Source organism: Corythoichthys intestinalis, chromosome 10, assembly GCF_030265065.1.
Source record: "Corythoichthys intestinalis isolate RoL2023-P3 chromosome 10, ASM3026506v1, whole genome shotgun sequence".
NCBI classification, from domain to species: Eukaryota; Metazoa; Chordata; class Actinopteri; order Syngnathiformes; family Syngnathidae; genus Corythoichthys; species Corythoichthys intestinalis.
In genome coordinates this window covers 21,160,081-21,183,228 of record NC_080404.1, presented here as the reverse complement: position 1 = coordinate 21,183,228, position 23,148 = coordinate 21,160,081, and the positions used below count along the sequence as shown (strand labels likewise).

General features: G+C 37.8%; 2 protein-coding genes across 6 annotated transcripts in view; one reads left to right on the top strand and one right to left on the bottom strand.

The window, feature by feature from the left end:
* ddx51 (DEAD (Asp-Glu-Ala-Asp) box polypeptide 51) overlaps positions 1 to 23,148 on the top strand; it is a 99,948-nt gene that overhangs the window by 6,862 nt on the left and 69,938 nt on the right. For 2 of the 3 annotated variants that reach the window (XM_057847420.1, XM_057847421.1), the window contains exons 6-16: positions 674 to 745; positions 935 to 1,041; positions 3,026 to 3,134; positions 3,200 to 3,336; positions 4,674 to 4,869; positions 4,936 to 5,051; positions 5,139 to 5,255; positions 7,415 to 7,516; positions 9,009 to 9,072; positions 11,204 to 11,338; positions 21,928 to 22,024. In XM_057847420.1, coding sequence (XP_057703403.1) covers positions 674 to 745; positions 935 to 1,041; positions 3,026 to 3,134; positions 3,200 to 3,336; positions 4,674 to 4,869; positions 4,936 to 5,051; positions 5,139 to 5,255; positions 7,415 to 7,516; positions 9,009 to 9,072; positions 11,204 to 11,338; positions 21,928 to 22,024 — 1,252 coding nt within the window. Of the gene's footprint in view, positions 1 to 673; positions 746 to 934; positions 1,042 to 3,025; positions 3,135 to 3,199; positions 3,337 to 4,673; positions 4,870 to 4,935; positions 5,052 to 5,138; positions 5,256 to 7,414; positions 7,517 to 9,008; positions 9,073 to 11,203; positions 11,339 to 15,582; positions 16,179 to 21,927; positions 22,025 to 23,148 lie in introns of those variants that run through there. The other variant, XM_057847422.1, reaches the window with a different exon arrangement.
* The window catches only part of piezo1 (piezo type mechanosensitive ion channel component 1 (Er blood group)), a 92,408-nt gene continuing 89,145 nt past the window's right edge, over positions 19,886 to 23,148 (bottom strand). For all 3 annotated transcript variants that reach the window (XM_057847405.1, XM_057847406.1, XM_057847407.1), the window contains one exon: positions 19,886 to 22,334. In XM_057847405.1, the coding sequence (XP_057703388.1) occupies positions 22,212 to 22,334 (123 nt within the window). In that variant the 3' untranslated portion in view covers positions 19,886 to 22,211. The remainder of the gene's footprint in view (positions 22,335 to 23,148) is intronic.

Genomic DNA, 23,148 nt, shown 5'->3' with positions numbered 1-23,148 from the left:
AGATGGCGTCTGTTTACTAACGCTGCCCAGTCGCGGCCGAATCTGTCATTTCGCATCTAGTTCTAAATGCATGCGATATCTATGAGACGCATCGGAAACTACCTGCTACCACACTAGCATCATGCGGGCGCAGTTGTTAGCAATGTCGGCGTAGTTTGTAGCAGCTGTCGGCTGCAGTAAGTTTTTTTTTTTTTTTTTTTTTTTTTTTTTTTTTTTTTTTTTTTTTGCTTCTTCCTCTTCGCACGTGACTTCAGCGTGTTGTCCCGCATTAAAAGTAGTCCGGGCAAAATGTGATGCTTAGAGCTGGCAAAATTAAACGATTCCTCGAGGTGAATAGAATTACTTGGATCAGTTTTTAAACTTGAGTTACTCGAGTTGCTTGAGTATTCGTTTCATTTCTACTAGCAAACTTTAACTGCCTGCTGACCAAAAAAAGTAGCAGGAGGGAGAGTCAGTGGCTATACGAGCTTGAAGCAATAAAACCTAAATATATATTTTTGTAATTAAAAACCTGATCCTTTTCACCCGATTCCGATCCTCTGAAAAATGGCGTGATCTTCCTGATTTCCGATCATGTGATCGGATCGGGACATACCTAATCACAATGTCAAGCACCCACCATCCTCCATTTAAATTGACTTTCAGAGAAACTGACAATGTTCTCTTCCATTAGGCGCTGATGGAGAGGGCTGTGTGTGAAATCCGTGCCTTGGCTGTGTTACCGACCAAAGAGCTCGCTCAGCAGGTCCTCTTCTTTTTCTATGGCAAACAGCACCAATTTTGCTCGAACTGTATGCTTAAAGAAATTTCCGATATATCATCAATTAATTACATTCATACCAGAAATATTTCTAGAAATTTTAAAATGCCACATTGGGTAGACTTGATTAATACCTTTTCAATATCAGAAACTGCTTTTTCCTTTTTAACGCAGGTTTGCAAGGTTTTTACATCATATGCTGAGGGAACTACCCTGAAAGTGGTTATGCTTGCAGGCCAGAAGTCATTTGCTGCAGAGGAGGCTTCACTTTCTGAGCAAAGGTAATTGCAAGTCAGATCAATTTAGGAGCTGGTAAAGTGATGACTAAAGGCGTGCAAAATTTCCGATTCTTAGATTATTCGCGATTCGGCCGTGGAAGATTCGAGAACGATTCACAAACATCTGAATTCTGATTATTGAATTTTACCCGGTAAAGCAGAACTAAAACACAGTCAGCGCGGTCTTCAGGACGCAACGAGGAACGGACCGAGAGCAGATATCATGTTCAACTCATGCCGCTAGATTAAAAAACAAAAATACCTGACTGCGGCCGACAGCTGGTTCAAACAACGCCCAGTTGCTAGTTGCTACAAACATATGGCTATAGTAGATATCACATATATGCAGAACTAGATGATAAATGACAGACGGCTGCGGTGTTAGAACATATAAAAAGAACTAGATGCGAAACGACAGGCTTGCCGTTTAGTAATTGCCGCGTTGTAAACAGCCTTCATCTTAAAGCAGTAGACTTCTCTAGAACGCTCTGTTGTAGCGAACCTAATTAACTTTTTATCTGAAATACTCCTAAATCAGCAAAATCTTGACTTGAATCTATCTTTAAATAATGAAACCGTTTTAAAACTTTGACATATTGTAAGTAGACAGAAGGGAAATTATGGAATAACGGGAGCAATTTTATCGACTTTAATGGTTGAATCACATCATTAAATTAATTGAATGTAGTTTTAAAGCTGCTGATACAGAATGGGGACTTGAGTATTTTATTTCATGTTTTTAACTGTTAACTTGATACTTCAATATTTGGTTTAGCCTAATAGGATTTTTAAACTATTTTGGAACTAATTACAAAACATTAAAAGAGTGGGGGTTTGGGTGACATCAATAGTCGATTTATAATCAAATCGGAGGCTCTGAATCATAATCGAATCGTTAGGTACCCAAAGATTCCCACTTCTAGTGATGACCATTTGAAAGGAATATGCCGCTTAATTTACAACCCTGTACACTTGAACATGTAAACAGATTACCGTCATTTCCCGAATATAAGGCGCACCCGTGTATAATGCACACCCCAAATTTACATGTAAAATCTAGGGGAAATTTTTGTACCCGTTTATAACGCGCACACTAATTTTAGCACCAATAAATGGAAGAATACAAGAAAACAGAGCTCGTGTACAGATACACAAATGTCATTTTACTGACTGGTGAAATACAGCACAAGCATAGCACATTGGTAGTTCAAAACATTACCATAAACTGACAATATTTACGGTAATAATATGATTTGACAACTTCTCCAACTTATCAGAATCTAGGAGAAAACAAAACAGATATGACTTTTCTTTTAAAGGCTGCTGTATAACTTACTCTTTGCATCATGATGAATAAATGTTTCTTCCATGGATTGATACGGTAAAATGAAAGTGAGAACGTAAGTCGGAAATCCGTGAGCGCTCATCGCTGTCAACACAACAGTAACAATAGGAACTATTGTTATTTGGGTTTGAGTTTCCCCGAGGGACCGATATAGTTGCCGGACACAGGAAGTGTGTGTGCTTACATTTGTTATGGTCCGAGTTGCGGAGCTGCAATAAACGTCGATTCAAATGAGTTCAAGAAACTAAATTCTGTGCTTTATGAAGAGTGGAAAAAAGCAGAATTGAGCACAGACGAAATCATTCGGCCGATCAGAATGAAGTATTACCGAAACAAAATGGTGACGTCACGTACCGTGATGGTCGGCAACGGGTCGCCGCATACGTTTCTTCAACACAACGTGGCCATGTCAATAAAAAAAAAAAATCGGTTTATATATATGTGTAATATATATATATATTTCTGTCTCCATCCATGTACCCGTTTATAATGCGCACCATGATTTTACAAGTTGATTTTGGGGAAAAAAAGTGCGCGTTATATTCGGGAAATTACGGTATTCCAAATGTATATATAAAAGAATAATGTCCTTAAACAGAATATTGTCTACATGTGAAGGTAACCATTGTCTTTTTGTATTAGAGCAGGGACGAGACGGAGTTTAGCTGACATTGTTGTGGCTACCCCAGGTCGACTTGTTGATCACATCAACAAGAATGCAGGCTTCTGTCTGGATCACCTTAGGTTCCTTGTAAGTTCTTAGAATTTCTCACATCTATTTTCAAACGTTGTAATTAATTACATATTTTGTCACAGGTTATTGATGAAGCAGACAAAATGATTGACAGTTTGCGTCAGTCTTGGCTTAGTCAGGTTGAAAAGGCAAAGTATGGAACGGCGGAGAACAAGTCCATCATCAGACAAAGAATACCCTCGTGTGTCACAGCAGGCTGGTGAGTCCCTTAAAACAGTAAGCAAATCTCTGCATACCGTAATTTCTGGACTATTGAGCGCCCCTGATTACACCCAGTAAATTTTAAAGGAAAAACCATTTTGTACATACATAAGCCTCTCCTGTTCATAAGTCGCGTGTGCCCACATAGTAACATGAGATATTTAGGAAGAAATACACAGAGCTTTCTGAGTTTTAATAACATACTTTAACGAATCGGGTTATAAATATAGCGCGTGACTTACGGGAGTAAGGGAGGTGCGGAAGAGCGAGAGACGTGCCTTTCTGTTGTTGTAGGTGTGTGTGCGCGTCGGCTGCTGCAGACAGCAATTGTGTGTTCCACGAGTTTCCAAAATAAAGAATTGCAACCTAACTGAGAGGGTGACTCTTTGTCACCATTACAATACCTTAACTTTTCTTTCGAAAGAGCACCAGCAAAACGGCACTTTGCCGACTCCTCAAGCTCACTCCTGAGCGTGTGTCGTCCTCTTCGTCACGCAGCAGACCGGCTTTTCGAAACCCGTTGGCGATGGTGGATTTTTTTTCATTGCTCCATTCTGTCAGACTTATGCAAAAGTTGCTCTTCGTGTGTGGCCAGTTTTGGTAAACGATCTTTCATACAAGCCTTCAATTCAACTCGGCACGTCATATCCATTTCTTCTAGCATTTTCCATGATGCGGGTCTGCTAATTTTACTAATGCAGAAAGATGAGGGTCTGCTACTTTTATTCGTGCACAAAGTTAAAATACGGGTTAGAGTGCAAACGAGTGTCTTCCTCAACACATATATTCCATGTGTTTTACGCTTACATTTTATGCTCGAGCGCTCCTGGCGGTCGTTAGAAAAATTGATTAATTGGCCGCATCATTGCACACGCCGCAGGATTCAAAATGAGGGGAAAAAGTTACGGCTTGTAGTCCGGAAATTAATTACTGTAATTATTTTCTGTATAAAAATTTGTTTGGTGTTCAAAAAGTCTTTTTTTTTTCTTTTTTTTTTCAAACTTGAGTCTTGAAAAAGAGGGGGATGTCTTATAATCAGGGCCGTCTTATATTCGGGCCAATATGGTAATTTAACGAATACTCGAAGCAGCAAAATTTGATTCGAAGCCTTTTTCTAATCGAATTACTATGAGTTGCAGTTTATTTAGTAGTTTGGCCGGGGGTGTGCTTATGCTTATACTTTGGCGCGATTTATGTGTGAAATTATTATCACGTTATTGTATCATTTGACATGTTTCTAGTAATGTAGTTGCCTTGTTGCCAAAAACTACAGCTTATAAGAAGTAAAATGTTGAAATACATAGCAGTTAAATTGACCCAATTTCTCCATTACAGTCTGTCGCCTCCTCAAATGCCACTTCAGAAACTGCTTTTCTCAGCTACACTTACTCAAAACCCAGAGAAATTGCAGCAGTTGGGCCTCCACCAGCCAAGACTTTTTAGCTCTGTCAACCCTTCCAGTTGTGATGGTCTTCAACCATCGGTCGACGCCCATAAATCTGAGCAGTTTGACTTTCCCCAAAGTCTGTCGGTGAGTCTTGCATGAATAGAGGCAAATAAAGTACGGGCTATCATTGAGAGTTTTGATGCTTTGCAGGAGTTTTATGTGCCTACTACGCTTGGCAGAAAACCTCTCATCATTCTCCACTTCATCCTGCGTATGAAGCTCAGCCCAATCCTTTGTTTTGTCAACTCCAGAGTGACGGCACACAGGTATGAGAGAACCACACTATTTAATCTTATTCATGAGCAATGCCATTTGGAGTCTAAAGAGCATGTGTCCATTTGCTTGTTGCTCAGACTTTGCCTGTTGATAAAGCTCTTTGGTGGCGTTCAAGTCGCAGAGTTCTCGTCACGACTGTCCCCTGGAGAAAGAAAGAAGAAGCTGAAAGAATTTGAACAGGGAAAGCTAAACCTGTAAGAATGCACAATCCTCTTTATCAGAATCAATCTGAATTTGATTTAGAAACATGTGTCTGATTTGTTTTCATGTGGTCTAAACAGTCCAAATATCCGATTTGGGCTCATTTGTATGTGGAGCTGACAACTATGCAGTATGAGCACATATCCACACACCATGACTTTAAATAAGTTACCACTGTTCATGAAAACAAACAACCAGACAATTGGACTCAAGTCACAGGGATTCGTGTCGCCAATTTGATGACGCGTAACTTGACTTGGACTTGAAGAAAAAAAATGCAGACCCACACTTGACTTGCTCGAGCTGGTAGGGTCCGAGACACTACAAGCTGACTCAAAAAATCTTGGATCGTAGATTGCTTCACACCTGCCAGTGATATGGTTGGAACACCTTAATGCTGGTTTATTCCCTGCGGACTATACTGCATAGTTGTTGTTTTTTTTATTTTCTTTTCCAATTGACGGTAAGGTGTCCTCTCAAAGACAAACCTGACTGCTTTGTGGGTGGGCAACGGAACAATGGTGAAGGCCTTGACAAACCTGCGACTCGACTCGACAACCTTTTGACTTGACAAGACTCTTCTATCTCTACATGACCTCGAGACTCGACTTGACTCGAAATAACCTTGTGACTCAACTTGACGCGTCGATGTGCGCATTCCTGCGGCAAACCACACTGGACTCCAGTTGTCTGTTCAATTGACTGAGATACTGACATGTGATCAGTATGGATAGTTAGCTCTGATTGGTTCAAATGCACGTTTCCTGGGACAACAAAAAAAGGGCAATGCAACAGAAAATAGATCAGATCTTTTAGTGAAAGGAAAGAATTGAAGAGGCTTATTTTATTTTGTTTGCTCTGATAGAGAGGTGCAGAACATCTATAATTCCCGACCCCAGAAATGAACAGATTTTTTTTTTTTTTTTTTTAATTTGAAAGCTTTATGTGGTCCTTAAAGCTAATTAGAAATATATATATATATTTATATATATATATTTTTAACAAATACAACTAAAGTGAGATTAAACATAATAAGTGAGATTAAACATAATAAGGTTTTAAACATTTTTTTTTTTTTTTTTACTGCAATGGGGTCCAGAAATGCGCGTCTCAAATATAATGCATTTGGGCAATACAGTGATAAGACGTGTTTTTTCACTTTTTTCAAAAGTAGTATTTTAAAAATATATAATTATATATACTGTCTTGTAATAATTTGTTTTATTTTGTATACACACACACACATTCATACCAGACCCCCCACCCCACCCCGCGCCCGCCATGCGCACACAGAGCCTCGCACCAAATCCTCTCACATACACACTGTTACCTCCCTTGGTGTGACTAGCGATCACAAACTGCTCCCGATCGCTGTGTCCCTTGAGGACAAACAATCACGCCCGGCCGTCTGCTTCTAACCTAGCCACGCACACACATTGCAGCGCGCGCTTCCCTCTCTCTCTCTCTCCACCCGCGTATGCACACAGAGATCAAACTTGTTAACATTTATTGGCAGTTAAAGGATGAGTGACATGTGCGGCGCAATCTTCTTACACCATCGTTTACTTCAATAAGCAACTCCAATGCAAGCAGTGCTTGCCTGGGGAATCAGAGAGCAAAGAGAGAGGGAGGGAGCACAGTGACACAGATCCACGATAGACTGAGGGCGCGAAGTTTGAAGCGCGAAGTAGCAAGGGATCACTGTATTGTTAATATGCACTTTGGACTTATTTTTACCTATGGTGTGCTACTTATTTATTTCCTTATATATAAGAAGTCAATGTTTCCGTTGTCTTCAAAATATATTCCATTTCACTGTGCATAATGTAAGTCATGTGTGCTTATTTTTGTTAATGTAGGTTTTTTTTAATGTAGGTTTTTTTTTCATTGAAAAAAATAGTTTTGAACGAAAATTCCCACCCCACAAAAAAAAAAAAAATCTGCCTCCATGACGACGTTTATGTCAGGGAGTTCTGGCAAAAAATTCTAGCCACTTTGACCCCTGCTTGGATCACAGTGACTCGTGTAATTGTCTGGAGTATACTGTCTGTCTCTAATTTCCGATCTGATCAATAAAATATTTACTATGACAATTGATGTAAATACAAATGACATTGATTTGGAACTATCCATTTACAATTGTCAATTGCAGGTTGATAAGCACCGATGCAGCTGCCAGAGGCATTGACATATCTGGGGTCAAATGTGTTGTGAACTATGATGCTCCTCAATACATCAGGACATACATTCACAGGTGAGCTCTCATATGAAATTTGATTAACGCAATGCGAGACCAATTTATTTGTATTTTTGCACAATTTAATACAATGTAATTCAAACTATTTTACATCCCGTGAAAATCCAAAAACGCAAAATGCCGCATAAATATCACATTAAATCATCAAGGCAGATTAAAAACAAACAAACAAAAAAAACGGAAATATATATAATATTTAAAAAATGAATGAAAAGAAAAAGTCATATAACTAAATTTGGAATATATTGGGAGTTATACCGCCGTGAAGTTGCCCCCCCCATCAGCCAAAAATGTATATAAAAATGATGTCAATTGTTTGTGCTATGTTTGTGCTGTAAAGCTTTTCGTTTGTGCGATCGTTTTTTAAAAGATATTTACAATTCTTTTATCGGTCAATCTGAGGTCAACCCCACTTTTGATTAAAAATGGAGTCAATCGTTTGTGCTGTAAAAAGTTTTGTTTGTGCTGCTTAATTTGAGTGATAACGTCACGCAGTCCCCCAAGGATGTGACTATTCTGCTGCGTTAGCATTAACAGGAAAGGGCCCTTAAGATAAATCTGCTTGTGGACAAAAGATAGTGTGGTAACAATAGCTGAGAATAAATGCGAATAAATGTGGAGGATAAATGGGACTAAATGTAGAGGATAAATGCGACTAAATGCGGTTAAATACGGCAAAATTTATTTACCTCTAACATTAGCTATATAACGATAGCAGCACAAACAAAACCTTTTTACAGCACAAACTTAACATAAACGGTTGACATCATTTTTATATAGATTTGCGTTTGATGGGGGGCCAACTTCACGGAGGAGCCATTTATGAATATGCTGTGGTAAACAATAGTGTTCTTGGCCCTGATTTATAGGAGTTAACGATTTGAGCACACTTCATTCAGAGCTTCAGGTAATGTGTTACAGGTAACTTGACTTTTAAAAATTAAATTCAGCTAAAGCCAATATTGTAAGCGGATGTTTGAAGCCAATACTGTACGTTTGATTTTATTTTTATAAAGGTAATTGAATCACTCATTATATAAATATCTGTTAGAGGTTTTCTTGTGCTACTTTTGTATTATTGGCCACTAAGTGGTGCCATATCACAATGAAAAAGATCCTCACCAACGTTCACGATTTGTATCGGTTTGATATATCGGCTGGTCAATAGCGTGGTCGACCTTTATAAGAAGGCTCATCGCCCAAACAGGGAACATAACAGTTATCCTTTTATATTGGGTCATATCTGGCTATCTTGAAAAAGTCCATATATTGGCCCGATATATTAGCCGGCCAACATATTAGTCGACATTTATAAGAAAGATCAGCACCTAAACAGCTAGCATTTAGTTCTCCTTTATATTGACCGATCTTGAAAAAAAGTCCATATATCAACCATATACATCAGTCGACCTTTAAATAAGATAACAATATCGATGAATACTTTTACTTAAGTGTTGTTGCTTAAAACCATTTCTTGTTCTTTTCTCAGAATTGGAAGAACCGCAAGAGCTGGAAAAACTGGTCTGGCCTTTACCTTTCTGCTCGGAGTACAGGTCTTGCACATTTAGATATGCATTTCTCTCAAAATGTTTGGAATATATTGTTTTTTTTTGGGGGGGGGGGTTATACAGTACATTTTATTGATATTGCATGACAGAAAAGCGCTATACAAGTATAACACCATTTACCAGATACACTGTTAAATGTACAGAAGCCTATTGCTACCATACCAGAAATAAGTCCAATATAATGTTTTTAACTAGAGCTGTCCTGATCACATGTAGGCATGTCCTGGTATGAGATTTTGACGGTATGATAACCTTAAGCAAAAAGACCGTGGCTTCACGGTATCACGGTATTGCAATTATAAATGTGTAATTTTGAGATGTATGGGTTAAAAAAAAAATCCATTGAACAGAATTTTTTATTTTTCACAACATATTTGCAAATTGGAACATCAACATGAATATAATGTTCAAATAAGTAAATAAAATAACACACACAAAAAAAACTGAAATATTTTAAATAAAATTGAAATAGAACTTATAGACTAAAGCCACTGCCACAGCTCAAGTTGCTAAACATTAGAACAAAAATAATTATTTTCCATAAAAAGTAAAAAAAAAAAAACATTTCTAAAAAAAAAAAAAAAAAAACATATATATATATATATATATATATAATGTTGCAGGCACTTCACTGACTTTAAAGCACCATCTCAACATTTTTTTAAGACTTGTTTATTTTCTACATATTTCTCACACAGTCCAAGTTATGATGCAGGAATGTGAGTTTGTTCACCTTTTCTCAGTTAATATACCACTAGTACTATTAATATTAATTAGTTGAATATTAACGGAGACGGAGCGCGTGCGTATGACTCATATCATTATTTAGACATTATACACACCCACCCTCTCTCAACACAGAAAGTTGCCAGAGAGAAAAAAAATCCCACCACAGCTTGTATTATGAAAATGTTATTTTGAACAGATGTTTACAACAGCAGAAGACTTTACAATAGTACGCTTACAGTGAGGAAACAAGTTAGCCAGCTTGGCATTCTAACTAGCCATGTTAATAGCCTTGTTAACAAGCTTACCTTATAGTATTGGTTTACCATAGCTAGACACACGAAGCGCGCTGGAGTATACTCTCATAGCTGGTGGGAAATGTTCATGATGGTGTTTACTTACCTAAAATTTTGTGTAAAGTGACAAATGAGGTCACGTAAATGGGAAATTATGTTGGAAGTGTTGCCTGCACGTCGGATGTCCTCCCCCCTCTAAGCCCTGGCTGTCTCTTTCTGTAGCCGAAATACTAATTCCTAATACTAATACCATACAAGAAAAAGCTCAGGAGTAGTGTCACCGACAGACACAGGACAGAACAAGAACTAGAGGGGGAAGGGTGAGGGCTGCCACTCCAAGCCATTTCTCGTTGGGACATAGCTAATACCGTACTACGGTACGACGGTAAGTTTTTGTGGTTTTGAAACCGTGACGCTTTCATACCACGGGAAACCCTGGAACCGGTAACCGGCACATGCCTAATCACATATTTTTGCACCCGAGTCAGTCACCTGATATTGAGGATCTACCGGTACTGAGTACCGATTAAATATTTTTTAAAAAAATGATTACAAAATATTTATTTGACATTATTCTTGTTTACCTTAATTATGCTGTTGCTTTAAAGCCATTAATAAAATCTTAACACAATCACTTTCCATCCGATTTCGATCTTCTAAAAATGTGTCGTAGAGTAAAAAAAAATTTTTTTTGTTTCTTTCAGCGGCACACGTTAATTTATTTGAACTGGGAAAGCTGGCATTGAGTGATCATGTGTCGCTGCCACTGACGCGATAAACATCCAGTTCATTTTGCCTGGGAGAACGCCAGCAATCTTTCGATTTGCTATGTTGTCTATAGCCGTCAATGTCAGCCAATGAGCTAATACTTAAAAATAAAATAAAAAGGCCGATCTTTTTCACCTAATTCCCATCTTCCTATTTCTGATCACGTGATCGATTCGAGGACGTGCCTAGTTTTTACAAATCACAATGACATTTTATCTAAAATTGTTCAGCCTTGACTGCTAGGATTTTTGGGACACACAAACGTCTACACCACGATAAGTTCTTATGCAAACAACTGGCTGAAATAAAGTTTGTTGTCTTCTCAGGAGAAAAACTTCATTCAGATGGTTACCAAAGCTGGGAGCCTGGGGATCCAAAAACAGGTCATTAAACCTGCAAACCTAAAGAGTCTGGAAGACAGATACGAACAAACCCTACAGGAGCTCGCTGCTGTCATTAAGGTAGTATTATTGAATGAAGTGGTATTATTGAATGCTAATGGCTTCATTTTATGTTTATACTGGATGTAGAAAATAATTTTTACCACAATAATTCCAAGTGCAAAAACACAGTTCCCTTAAAGAAGCATATACTCGCGTATAGGTCGCAATTTATTTACTGAAACTATGGCCAGCACAATATGCTGATCATTGCCCAATTTAGACATCATAAAACTGAAAAAGCCTACAATTTGGCAATAGCTATGTACACTACCTACACAGATAAGTTACCAGTGGCGGTTTGAGGGTTGGTGCCACTGGCCCCATTTCTAATGGCGTACCGCACGCAGGCTATTTTTAGACCGTGACGTCGCATCGTAAAGCGGAAGTCAAGCCGAAGTGGGACATTATAGACCCGCCCTCTCATAGACACTACGTATTTTGTGCTACTTTTCGTCGGTAATCTTTAAAAAACGAACATGCCGATCACGCATTGCTTTTTTGGAACTTGTAGAAACGACTCTAGACATTACGACACATGAAGGATGTTTTCTTCATATGTTTCCGGAAACCAAAAACTCAGGAGGAAAAATGTGAAGACCGAATCAACTTGCGCGGACTTTAACACCAGCTCGGTGAATCCATTCACATTTCATATGCAGTAAACATTATGTTGGGTTGGAATGGTCTTTCAGAGGACAAAGAGGTAAGCCATTTTTATATTTTTAACTAATTTTTTTAGCGTAACGTTGTGCCGTACTGCTTCTGTCTGACAATGAATGACCTGAAAAGAATTACAATGGTATCTGACTGCCACTGTTACCGTTTCTGTTAGATATATATATAAAAAAAAAAACTTTAGTAAGGGGGAAGTGTAAATAAATTATAGAATTAAGATGTGTTATCAATGAAAAAATTAAAAGTGTTCGTTGGCTGTCACTGAGTAGCATTTGCGATCGCTACACAAAGCTAACTAAATTACCCCCAAGAGGATATATAAGAAAGACGGGGCTGATGGTAAAGGATAGCTTGTTGAAACAGGAGAATGTCATTGTCAGTCGCGTCAATAAAAAAGCTAAACCTATGCTTAGGTCGGGCCGTTTTTTTCGTTTTTTTCAGCCTCCGACACTCAAGCCATCTCTTTAACTGAACATTTTTATGTGCTTCCACCTCTTTGCCAGTGAATTTGGCACCAGGCACATCATTTTCGGAGAGAATTGGTAGGTTTAGCTCTGTAAACATCTCCGTCGTACACGATTTCCATTCATTTCCTATTAGGGACAAACGGTGGCAACAGTAGCTAATGTCATGAATATTAATGAGCGGAAGTGACGTGTTGCTTGCGGTACGCCATTTGAATGGTCCCTGAAGTTCTCCTGTTACCATTTTAGTACAAAGCATGGTAATCGGGGAATCCTTCTTTTCTGAAGTGTGAGAGAATGAAATAATGTTGTTTCTAGAGTATATTAAATATTGATGCTGTCTTTCTTTGTTTAAAAGGGCTTTGAAAAAAGTGATTAAAATTATTTTTTCTAGGGCTGTCAAAATTATCGCGTTAACGCGTGGTAACTATTTTTTAAAATTAATCACGTTAAAATATTTGACGCAATTAACGCACATGTCCCGTTCAGACAGTATTCTGCCTTTTGGTGTGTTTTACAGCAAGGCTTTTTGTCCTGTCTAACAGCGAACTCTTGTGGTCGCTTTGCGACATGGTTTATTGTTTTCTTGCTAGTTCAATATGGCTGCACGACGTCTCGGGCTGACGCCTACGTTGTAATGTTGTGCTTATATGATCCTTGGACAAGATTTGTCCGTAAGTATGGTTGTTGTAAAGAATGTACATATTATGTTAGTAAGCGAAGTGTTATATTTTTTGTATGAGACGCTTTTTATGTTTAGTGAACCTGTATAGCGTGCTAAGCTAACGTTGTTGCTAATGCAATGCTTGTGTACTTTTTTTTTTTTTTTTTTTGTAGTTTTACGACGGTCTAAAGAGGACAATGGTTTGAGGCCATTTTATTAATAAATCAGATGAAAAAGGAAGAAGTCTGATTATTAAGGCGTCGTTCACTAGCTGTCTAGCTTTGGAAAAAGTAGACGCTTCGGAGTGAGGACAGCATAGACAGATTTAAATGACAGTAGAATGAAATGCCCACTACAGTCCTTATGTACCGTATGTTGAATGTATATATCCATCTTGTGTCTTATCTTTCCATTCCAACAATTTATTTTACAGAATATATATATAATTTACAGAAAAATATGGCATATTTTATAGATGGTTAATTGCAATTAATTGCGATTAATTATGATTGATTAATTTTTAAGCTGTAATTAACTCGATTAAAAATTTTAATCGTTTGACAGCCCTTTTTTTTCATGTATTGTATCCTCACTTGCACACAGCATGATTAAATACAAATTATTACAAACTTTACACCTCTGTGAAGTTGGCCCCCATCCAATACAAATTCATATAAAAATGATGTAAGTCGTTTGTGCTGTAAAAAGCATCACAATTTTTTTTTTTTTTTTTTTCATTGATACTCAGGTGCGACCTGTACAGCAATCCCTCACTACTTTGCGGATCAACTTTCGCGACCTTCAGTGTTTTGCGGATTTTGGGGAAAAAAAAAAAAAAAAAGAGTTCTAAAAACATTTATGTACACTTTATTTACAGCTACATATGTTGGGTATATTTGGGCTGCAGCTATCGATTATTTTAGTAGTCGATTAATCGATGAACTAGTTAGTTTGAATAATCGAGTAATCGGATAAGGAACATAAAAAAATTGAAATACCTGAGCAGAGCCTCAAACGGTATAAAAAAAATTACAGAACAAAAGTCAACTAGCTTAAATGCTATAAAATGGTAACTTTTTTTTTTAATGCTCTTAACAAATGGTTTAAACACATAATCCCACAAAAAACAGGTAAGTATACCAATAATTAAATTATGAATGCATTAAAAAAAAACATTAGCTCAAACAAAAACTTGGCTGATGTTGATCTTAACAGGGAGAAGCTGGATCCAGCCATGAGAAATGAGTTATGTCATATTCACTGTTTCCACTAGAGGGCAGTGTATCCACCCTAATCAATAAAACTAGGGATTTTTGCACTAAATGCAAAGACTTTCAAATCAAACCATAACAATGGCACTTATAATTAAACGAATACTTGAGGTAGCATTTTTTTCTCTCTCTAATTGAATTACTCAAGTTAATCGATTGATGTTACAGGACTAGAGTATATACAATTACACACATGTATCAAAAGGGAGAGAGAATAGATGTACAATATGTATTTATACTAGGGCTGTCAAACGATTAACATTTTTAATCGAGTTAATTACAGCTTAAAAATTAATTAATCGTAATTAATCGCAATTCAAACCATCTCTAAAATATGCCATATTTTTCTGTAAATTATTGTTGGAATGGAAAGATAAGACACAAGATGGATATATACATTCAACATACGGTAAATAAGTACTGTATTAGCTTATTATAACAATAAATCAACAAGATGGCATTAACATTATTAACATTCTCTTAAAGCGATCCATAAATAGAAAGACTTGTAGTTCTTAAACGTTAGTACATGTTATAGAAATTTTATATTAAAACTCTTAATGTTTTCGTTTCATTAAAATTAGAAAATTTTTTAATGAAAAAAATAAACTAATAACTCGCCATTGTTGATGTCAATAATTACCCTCTTATTCGTGGTGGTAAAAGCTATAAAATCAGTTGGACCGAAGCGCCAGCAGAGGGCGCCAAACACAAAAAACAAGTAACAAGCGGACATTACACAGCTGTCATTTTAATCTGAGCGGGCCATGTGCGTTAATTGCGTCAAATATTTTAACGTAATTTATTAGAAAAAATAATTACTGCCCGTTAACGCGAAAATTTTGACAGCCCTAATTTATACTTATACATTTTATTCGTTATTTATATTTCATTTAAATGTTTTAAACTATTATTGAATGTTCTAATGGCAACATATGCATTTAAAGGGTTTTATACTTTTTATATATCATAAAAACACTAAAAATGCATGTTAGAAATGAGAGTGTGACACTACTTCGCGTTTATTTACTTTACGCGTTTGGTTCTGGTCCCCATTAACAGAGATAATTGAGGGATCACTGTCTGAAAAACAGAGTAGATTAAAAAAAAAATCTTGAGTTTATGACATAGAACAAATACGTGTACAGAAACTTTTCTCTCAATGTGCTGCCTTTTCTATATTTGCAGGAAGAAGACGCCAACTCAAAATAATATATCAGCTGACTGAAGATCATCTAATAAATGGATAATTTATTTTATTGTTACCATACTAGTGGAAAGATGCAAAATAATTTTTGTAAGGATTTTTTTATTGGCTGGTAGTTATAACATGACTGCTGCTTCTCAACAATAGAACACAAGGCAGTGTGAGTGCTCGCCGAGGCCACAACGGGAATGATGAGATCCGCAGTAGTCCGCTGAAACTCCGGCGGCATTAAAAAAATTTCAGGAGGTGCATGAAGATGGCAGTTTTGACCAATCTGCTGTAATTTAGCCCTGTCATACTGAATAAATGCCTTTTTTATATTCCATTTAGCACAAGACTGTTATTTGTAATGAAATTACAATTTATATTGTGGTCAGGGAATCAATACTTATATAGTACAAAGAATATCCTGCAATTAAATTGGAGTAGGGAGATAAAAACAATGAGATTTTGTGATGTCCAGGGAGAAAGCTTCAGGTTGGTTGTCTCCGTTTTCTCGTTCTTAATCTTCCGGCTTTTCCAAAAACGACTCAACATACTAGTCCTTCTCAAAAAATTAGCATATTGTGATAAAGTTCATTATTTTCTGTAATGTACTGATAAACATTAGACTTTCATATATTTTTGTTTCATTACACACAACTGAAGTAGTTCATGCCTTTTATTGTTTTAATATTGATGATTTTGGCAAAAAAGTCAAGAAAAACCAAAAATCCCTTTCTCAAAAAAATAGCATATCATGAAAAGGTACTCTAAAGAAGCTACTAACCTAATCATCTGAATCAACAAATTAACTCAAAACCCCTGCAAAAGATTCTGGAGGCTTTTAAAAACTCCAGCCTGGTTCAATAGTCAAAACCGCAATCATGGGCGAGACTCCCGACCTGACTGCTGTCCAGAAGGCCATCATTGACACCCTCAAGCAAAAAGCTAAGACACAAAGAAATTTCTGAGCGAATAGGCTAGGAGATCTGTGGGAAGGAAAAAGTGTGGCAGGAAACGCTGCACAACCAGAAGAGGTGACCGCACCCTGATTTCAGATGGAAGCAAATTTTGCATGTCATTCGGAAATCAAGGTGCCAGAGTTTGGTGGAAGACTGGGGAGAAAGAAATGCCAAAATGCCTGAAGTCCAGTGTCAAGGTGCCATGTCAGCTGCTGGTGTTGGTCTACTGTGTTTTATCAAGGGCAGGGTCAATGCAGCTAGCTATCAGGAGATTTTGGAGCACTTCATGCTTCCATCTGCTGAAAAGCTTTATGAAGATGAAGGTTTCATATTTCAGCATGCTCACAGTGCCAAAACCACTGGTAAATGGTTTACTGACCATGGCATTACTGTGCTCAATTGGCCTGCCAACTCTCCTGACCTGAACCCCATAGAGAATCTGTGGGATATTGTGAAGAGGAAGTTGAGAAACACCAGACCCAACACAGTGGATGAGCTTAAGGCCGCTATCGAAGCATCCCGGGCCTCCATAACACCTCAGCGGTGCCACAGGCTGGTTGCCTCCATGCCACGCCGCATTGAAGCAGTCATTTCTGCAAAAGGATTCCCGACCAAGTATTAAGTGCATAGCTTATATAATTAATTGAAGGTAGACTTTTTTTGTATTAAAAAAACAATTTTTTGTATTGGTCGGATGAAATATGCAAATTTTTTGAGATAGGGATTTTTGTTTTTCTTTTTTGCCAAAATCATCAATTTTAAAACAATAAAAGGCTTGAACTACTTCAGTTGTGTGTAATGAATCTAAAATATATGAAAGTCCAATGTTTATCAGTACATTACAGAAAATAATGAACTTTATCACAATATGCTAATTTTTTTAGAACTGGTATATGGACATACAGCTTCCCCTAGATTGATAATATCACATTATAGATCCACTTGAACCAGATTCTCTAAAAAAAAAACCATACCTTCTCCATCCAATCCAATGTTAAATCCATTGAAGTCATCACCAAGATGGAGGCGCCGAAGTGCTGTGATGACATGAGCGAAACAGCAGATTTGAAGACTGATTTCTCATCATTTACACTATGCCCAATTGTTGCATATAGTTGAAACGTCTCTATTAAATTTAAATTCCAATAGTAATGCTATTTAAGATTTCATTTTAGGTGGCATACACTTAAAGGCAGTCCTTGGCCTCACTTCAACTTCAGATCAATGACTCGACTCCATGAGGCTGGATTCATAATCTCTAACTGCTACTATCCAGAGACTCCTTAATCGAGCTCAATCTGCTTTTAGTTTCCCAGATTTAGTTTGCCTGTGTCTTCTGGCACATAATTTCAACCCCTTAAAACCTTCAATAAACGGTTATAACTGCCAGTTTTCTCCCGTTTCTGCGCTTGGGTCCCCTGCTCCTCTAGAACCTTAACAAAAACACAATGAAGATTTAAAATTAAGACATATTGTAAGAAAATAAGTTCTTAAATTGCGCTCTCCTCTATCAAAACAACACCATGAACAACACCGACCGTGTCAGATATTTAACACCATTAATGAATTAACACTTGGAGATGTTAATATTTTAACTCGGAATCTTTGAGAATGACAAACTCTAAAAATTATTGTTTAACTCAAATTAACTCATGATTTTGCTATGTAGTATTGTTATTTAAATACTGTACATCTAAACTTTTACCTTAACTGTAATTGAGGTACAGTAGTACCTCTACTTACTAACGTCTCTACAAACGTAATTTTCAGGTTGCGATACATGTCAACGGGAAAATAGTTACGAGAGTTACAAGAGGAAAAATACTATACTGTAAAAGATTCATATGTACTTCCTGCTTTTAAATGTTGCGTCATAAGATCCTGCTGCCCTATTGTTCATAATCTTATCATGCTTCAGTAATGCAATTTTGCTCTCCCATTGGCTAGAGGTGGCTAGAGTGGCCATAAATATTACTCAAGAGTAGCGTTACTTCTAAATAATATTACTCAAGTAAAAGTAGTCGTCCAAAAATCTACTCAAGTACAAGTATTTGTTGAAAAGAACTCAAGTAATGAGTAACATTTTAAGTGTTCACTATGTTTGAATTTTTTTTTTTAATTGTTTTTCTCCAGCACTGTATCTCTATGAACTGTTATTAATGTACTATAACCTCATACATGACCATATTAGGCCAAAAATGTCCCCCAAAAAATATTGAATTCAACCAGAAAAACACTGATTCACCCATCCAAAGAGCATGAGTGCAAGTAGTAGAAAAAACTTCTGATTGGTATAATGGAATCGTTGTTATTGTTGCGACGTCTCATTGTTGAAACTGCTAGAGGCCTATGTCGGCATCTCTGGCAAAAATAAAATCAATATGAAGAATAAAGACGAAAAATGTAACACATCTACTGTAGCCCAAAATAGTGGATTCTCAAGTAAAAAGTATTGAGTGGTAAAACTAGTCTTAAGAAGTAAATTTTTCTCAAAAAGTAACTCAAGTAAATGTAACAGGCTATTACTACCCACCTTTGCCATTGGATTGGCCTATTGTTGATAACATTTCAATTTAGGTGTCGCAGTATGATGACATCCACAGGGGCGATGGTGTTTTTGTTGTTATAGCTAGTCGACGTCTTCGCCAAAAGAGCACAAGTCTCCTCGCGTTTTTGTCTCACAAAGTTTTTTTTAAGCCCACACAAGGTTCACTACATAAGTAGCATATTAGAGCACAGGTCTCCTCGCGTTTTTGTGTCACGAAGGGTGAGATAGCTGATGGGCACCATCTTGAAAGAGGAAAACATCAAACGCCTTCCAAGAGCGTGACTATCCTTTCATGCAAAAGGAGTCGGTTTTGTGATGATAGGGGGACTTTACTGGTTTTAGGAAAAGAAAAATCACCGGAAACACAGAAACGGTAGTCTGCCGCAAAGCCAATACAATTTTCAATCTTGTGAAAGAAGAGGACATCGCCTCTCTTGAAAGGGAAGATTTTTGCCCTTGCTTGTCTGCATTGTTCTATTATGCGCTTCATTGCAGTTATTAACTGTTAGGTATATGCAATGATTCAAATTTCTTTGTTGTATTATTCCGGTTTTACCCCGATTCTAAAATTTAATGTGATGTTTCAGAAGTGCTTGGAATGGATAAAGGTATTTACATGGAAAACGCGTCTCTACTTACGGAATTTTCAGGTTACGAGACCACTTCCAGAAACGATGTTGTAGGTAGAGGTGCCACTGTACTTCGAACACCACCTTGACAATATTACCCCCCCCCCCCCCCCCCCCACCACCACCACCACCACCAATCTTTGGAATGTTAAGTTTCTGTCAAATCAATTTTTTCCCCTCACTTTAAGCCATGCGCTCAATGATTGCCTGCCTGTATTTGTAATTCTTTGCCATCTCATCATTAAAGCATCCTGTGGGGCATCACAATACAATTAGCATGAATATGTAAAGTCCACGACCTTGTATATCTATCGGATTTTGAAGTTGGACAACATCAAGATCGCCGTTATCGGCAGGGGTAAGAGTGGGGAAAGTCTGTTTTGGGCTAATATGCCTAAGTGAATGTAGAAGCCTTCTGCCTTTGTAAGGGGGTTGGTCACAGCTTAGCACAGCTTATTCTTCAAAGAATGTTTATTTGTAATAAGTTGTTACGTTTATCATTATTAAAGCATGCAGTGGGGCATCACAATGCAATTAGCAATATTATGTTCTGTCGATGACCACATATATCAGTATTGGTTTGATATCCATATCGGATTTTTGGTTGGACAGTATCTGGATATCGGTTAAAAAGTCATTATCGGACAATTTTGTGTTAAATTACTTACCTGCCAGGCTGCCACCACCAGCATCTCCAAGAAAACAATACACTTACGTCAGATTCACAAACATGTGTTAACAACAAGTCTAAATAAAATGCTTGTGTGTCGTAATAGGTTTACACTGATATTTATACCATGGAGTTATGTCCACTAGGTCAGTCACAGTGTATCTGACGAGTTGTGTGGATATGCACATGCGCACACCAAACAACCCTGAACTCAGTTGTTTGTTCAATTGGCTAATGTGATTAGCATGGATAGTTAGCTCTGATTGGTTCAAATGCACAAGCATTTTCTGGAACAACAAAAAAATGGACAAACCAGAGAGGTAACGGACAACGTGTTAAATTAATGAAATAAGAAAGGACAATGCAGGAAACAGGAAATTGATCAGATCTTTAAGAGAAAAAAAGTTGACTTTTTTTTTTATTTGCTCTGATGGGGAGGTTCAGAACATCTTCCATGTTAATGTATAAATTAGGAGGTGGAGGGTGTGCTTAATGGTGTTTTTGTTAACTGTTATTTGGCACATAATTGAAAAAAGATTTTTGTATCACAATCAGTTTCTTGTGTATGCCCTGTTACAGTAAGTGTAATGCAGTAACCTACTGCACGTGTAAGACCTGTTGTCTTTTGTTGTGTGTTATAGCCAGGTATAACTGGTAAAAGCCGTTTTCTTTGCATTTTGGTGGTTTTAGGATGTTTTTGAAATGTGATATACAGTGGTACCTATACTTAATTAAATCAATTGGTTCTGGTAGTAGTTTTGTAACCGGAAAATTCTGTAAGTAAAGACATATTTTTCATGTAAATGTCCTTATCCGTTCCAAGCCCCCAAAATTCAGACATCTTTTGTAATGCATAAAAATGCATCAAAACATGTAACAAATATGTTACAATTAGATTATTGCACAATAAACATAAAATCTCAGTTGTGCATAATGTAAAAAAACAAGAATAAAGAATAAAAGTTAATACACTCATGTAAAGCTGTCGGAACACGAGGGGCGAATGAGGAGGATGCTGGGATACACACATACACATACAGTAGAAGTCCCTCTTAGCCAACTGGATGCCAGGAATGCTAGGCAATAACCAATGGCAGAGCAGCTATTACTATGTTACATTCAGTAAATTCTAGGAGCCGCGGGTACCAGCCATACTGTGTTTTTGCCTTTCTTATCCTGAAATTTCTTTCGTAACAAGAGGCAATATTTTCCCATTGAGGCGTGTCTTAACCTGAATTTTCTGTATGTTGAGACGTTTGTAAGTAGAGGTACCACTGTACTGCGATGCTGTAACACTTCTGTAATACTTGGTATCCCAAAAGGTCATCGATATGCTCCCGCCAAGAATCGATATACCATTGTAAAGATGTGTCAGTGTTTAAAAAATGAAAATTTCTGCTGCTTGGTGACTATGTCAGGGAGTTCTAGCAAAAAATTCTAGCCAAATTCATCCCGGGTTATCTGCTTGGAGTCTTCAAAAACGTCCAAGGAATAAGCAATCTGATGAGTCTGTGTGTCTGTCTTGAATTGAGAAGAGAACTGGACCGAGCAAACGAGCCACGAAGGAAGACTGTCCATTCCTTGGAGCAGGATGGGGCTCAGTGATGTTCACAGAATTTAACGTCAACAAAGGTAGACCTATCAGATTCTGATCACCTAATTCATAAACTGTTGACAAGTTGTTTATTTAGATATCTTGTACTCCTGTCCTAAAATGGAAGGGATACCGGAGCTTAGTTGAGGGGACAGCGAGCGCTGGAAAATGTCCCTTATTTTCGTATCCAAAATTTGACAGGTAAGAACACAGCCAGTTAGTGTTTCAACGTTGGTCTCGGCTGCAGGTGTCCCTAGTCCATTTAATCATGGTTTCTGGCGATCGATAAAGGAAGATGAGTTTTGAATAAAGCTCCTCTTCAAGCTCCAGCTCTCCAGTCTCACGCACCTGAAAAATAATCCCGATATCTCAGTTTCAGGAGGATAATTAAGCATATATATTAGCGCTGCAACAATTAATCGATTAACTTTAGTAATTTGATTAGAAAAAAGCTAATCAAATGTTGCTGCTTCGAGGTTGTTTAATTAGAGTGGCATTGTAATGGTTAGTTTTTAAAGGGTTTGCATTTAGTTTTATTTAGAGATGTCCCCGATCCGATCGCGTGATCAGAAATCAGGCCGATTGGGCCGTTTTTCAGAGGATCGCCATCTGGTGAAAAGATCAGGTTTTCAAAAAAATTTTTTTTAAATGGGCTAAAAAGTAACAATATAATTCCGAAATACTAAGGCATTTCCAAAAGAAAAAAATATATAAAATATAAGGCCTGGCAGGCCCAAAATGTATTGTGAGGGTCTGCTGGGAACGTCTGGCGGAATCCCCTGTCAGAAAGAGTTTCAACACCCACCTCCGGCAGAACTTCTCCCTTGTCCCGTGGGAGGTGGGGGACATTGAGTCCGAGTGGGCCATGTTCCGCACCTCCATTGTTGAGGCGGCCGATTGGAGCTGTGGCCGTAAGGTGGTTGGTGCCTGTCGTGGCGGCAATCCCCGAACCCGCTGGTGGACACCAGTGGTAAGGGATGCTGTCAAGCTGAAGAAGGAGGCCTATCAGGCCTTTTTGGCCTGTGGGACTCCGGAGGCAGCTGACAGGTACCGGCTGGCCAAGCGGACTGCGGCTTCGGCGGTCGCCGAGGCAAAAACTCGGACATGGGAGGAGTTCGGCAAGGCCATGGAAAACGACTTCCGGACGGCTTCGAGGAAATTC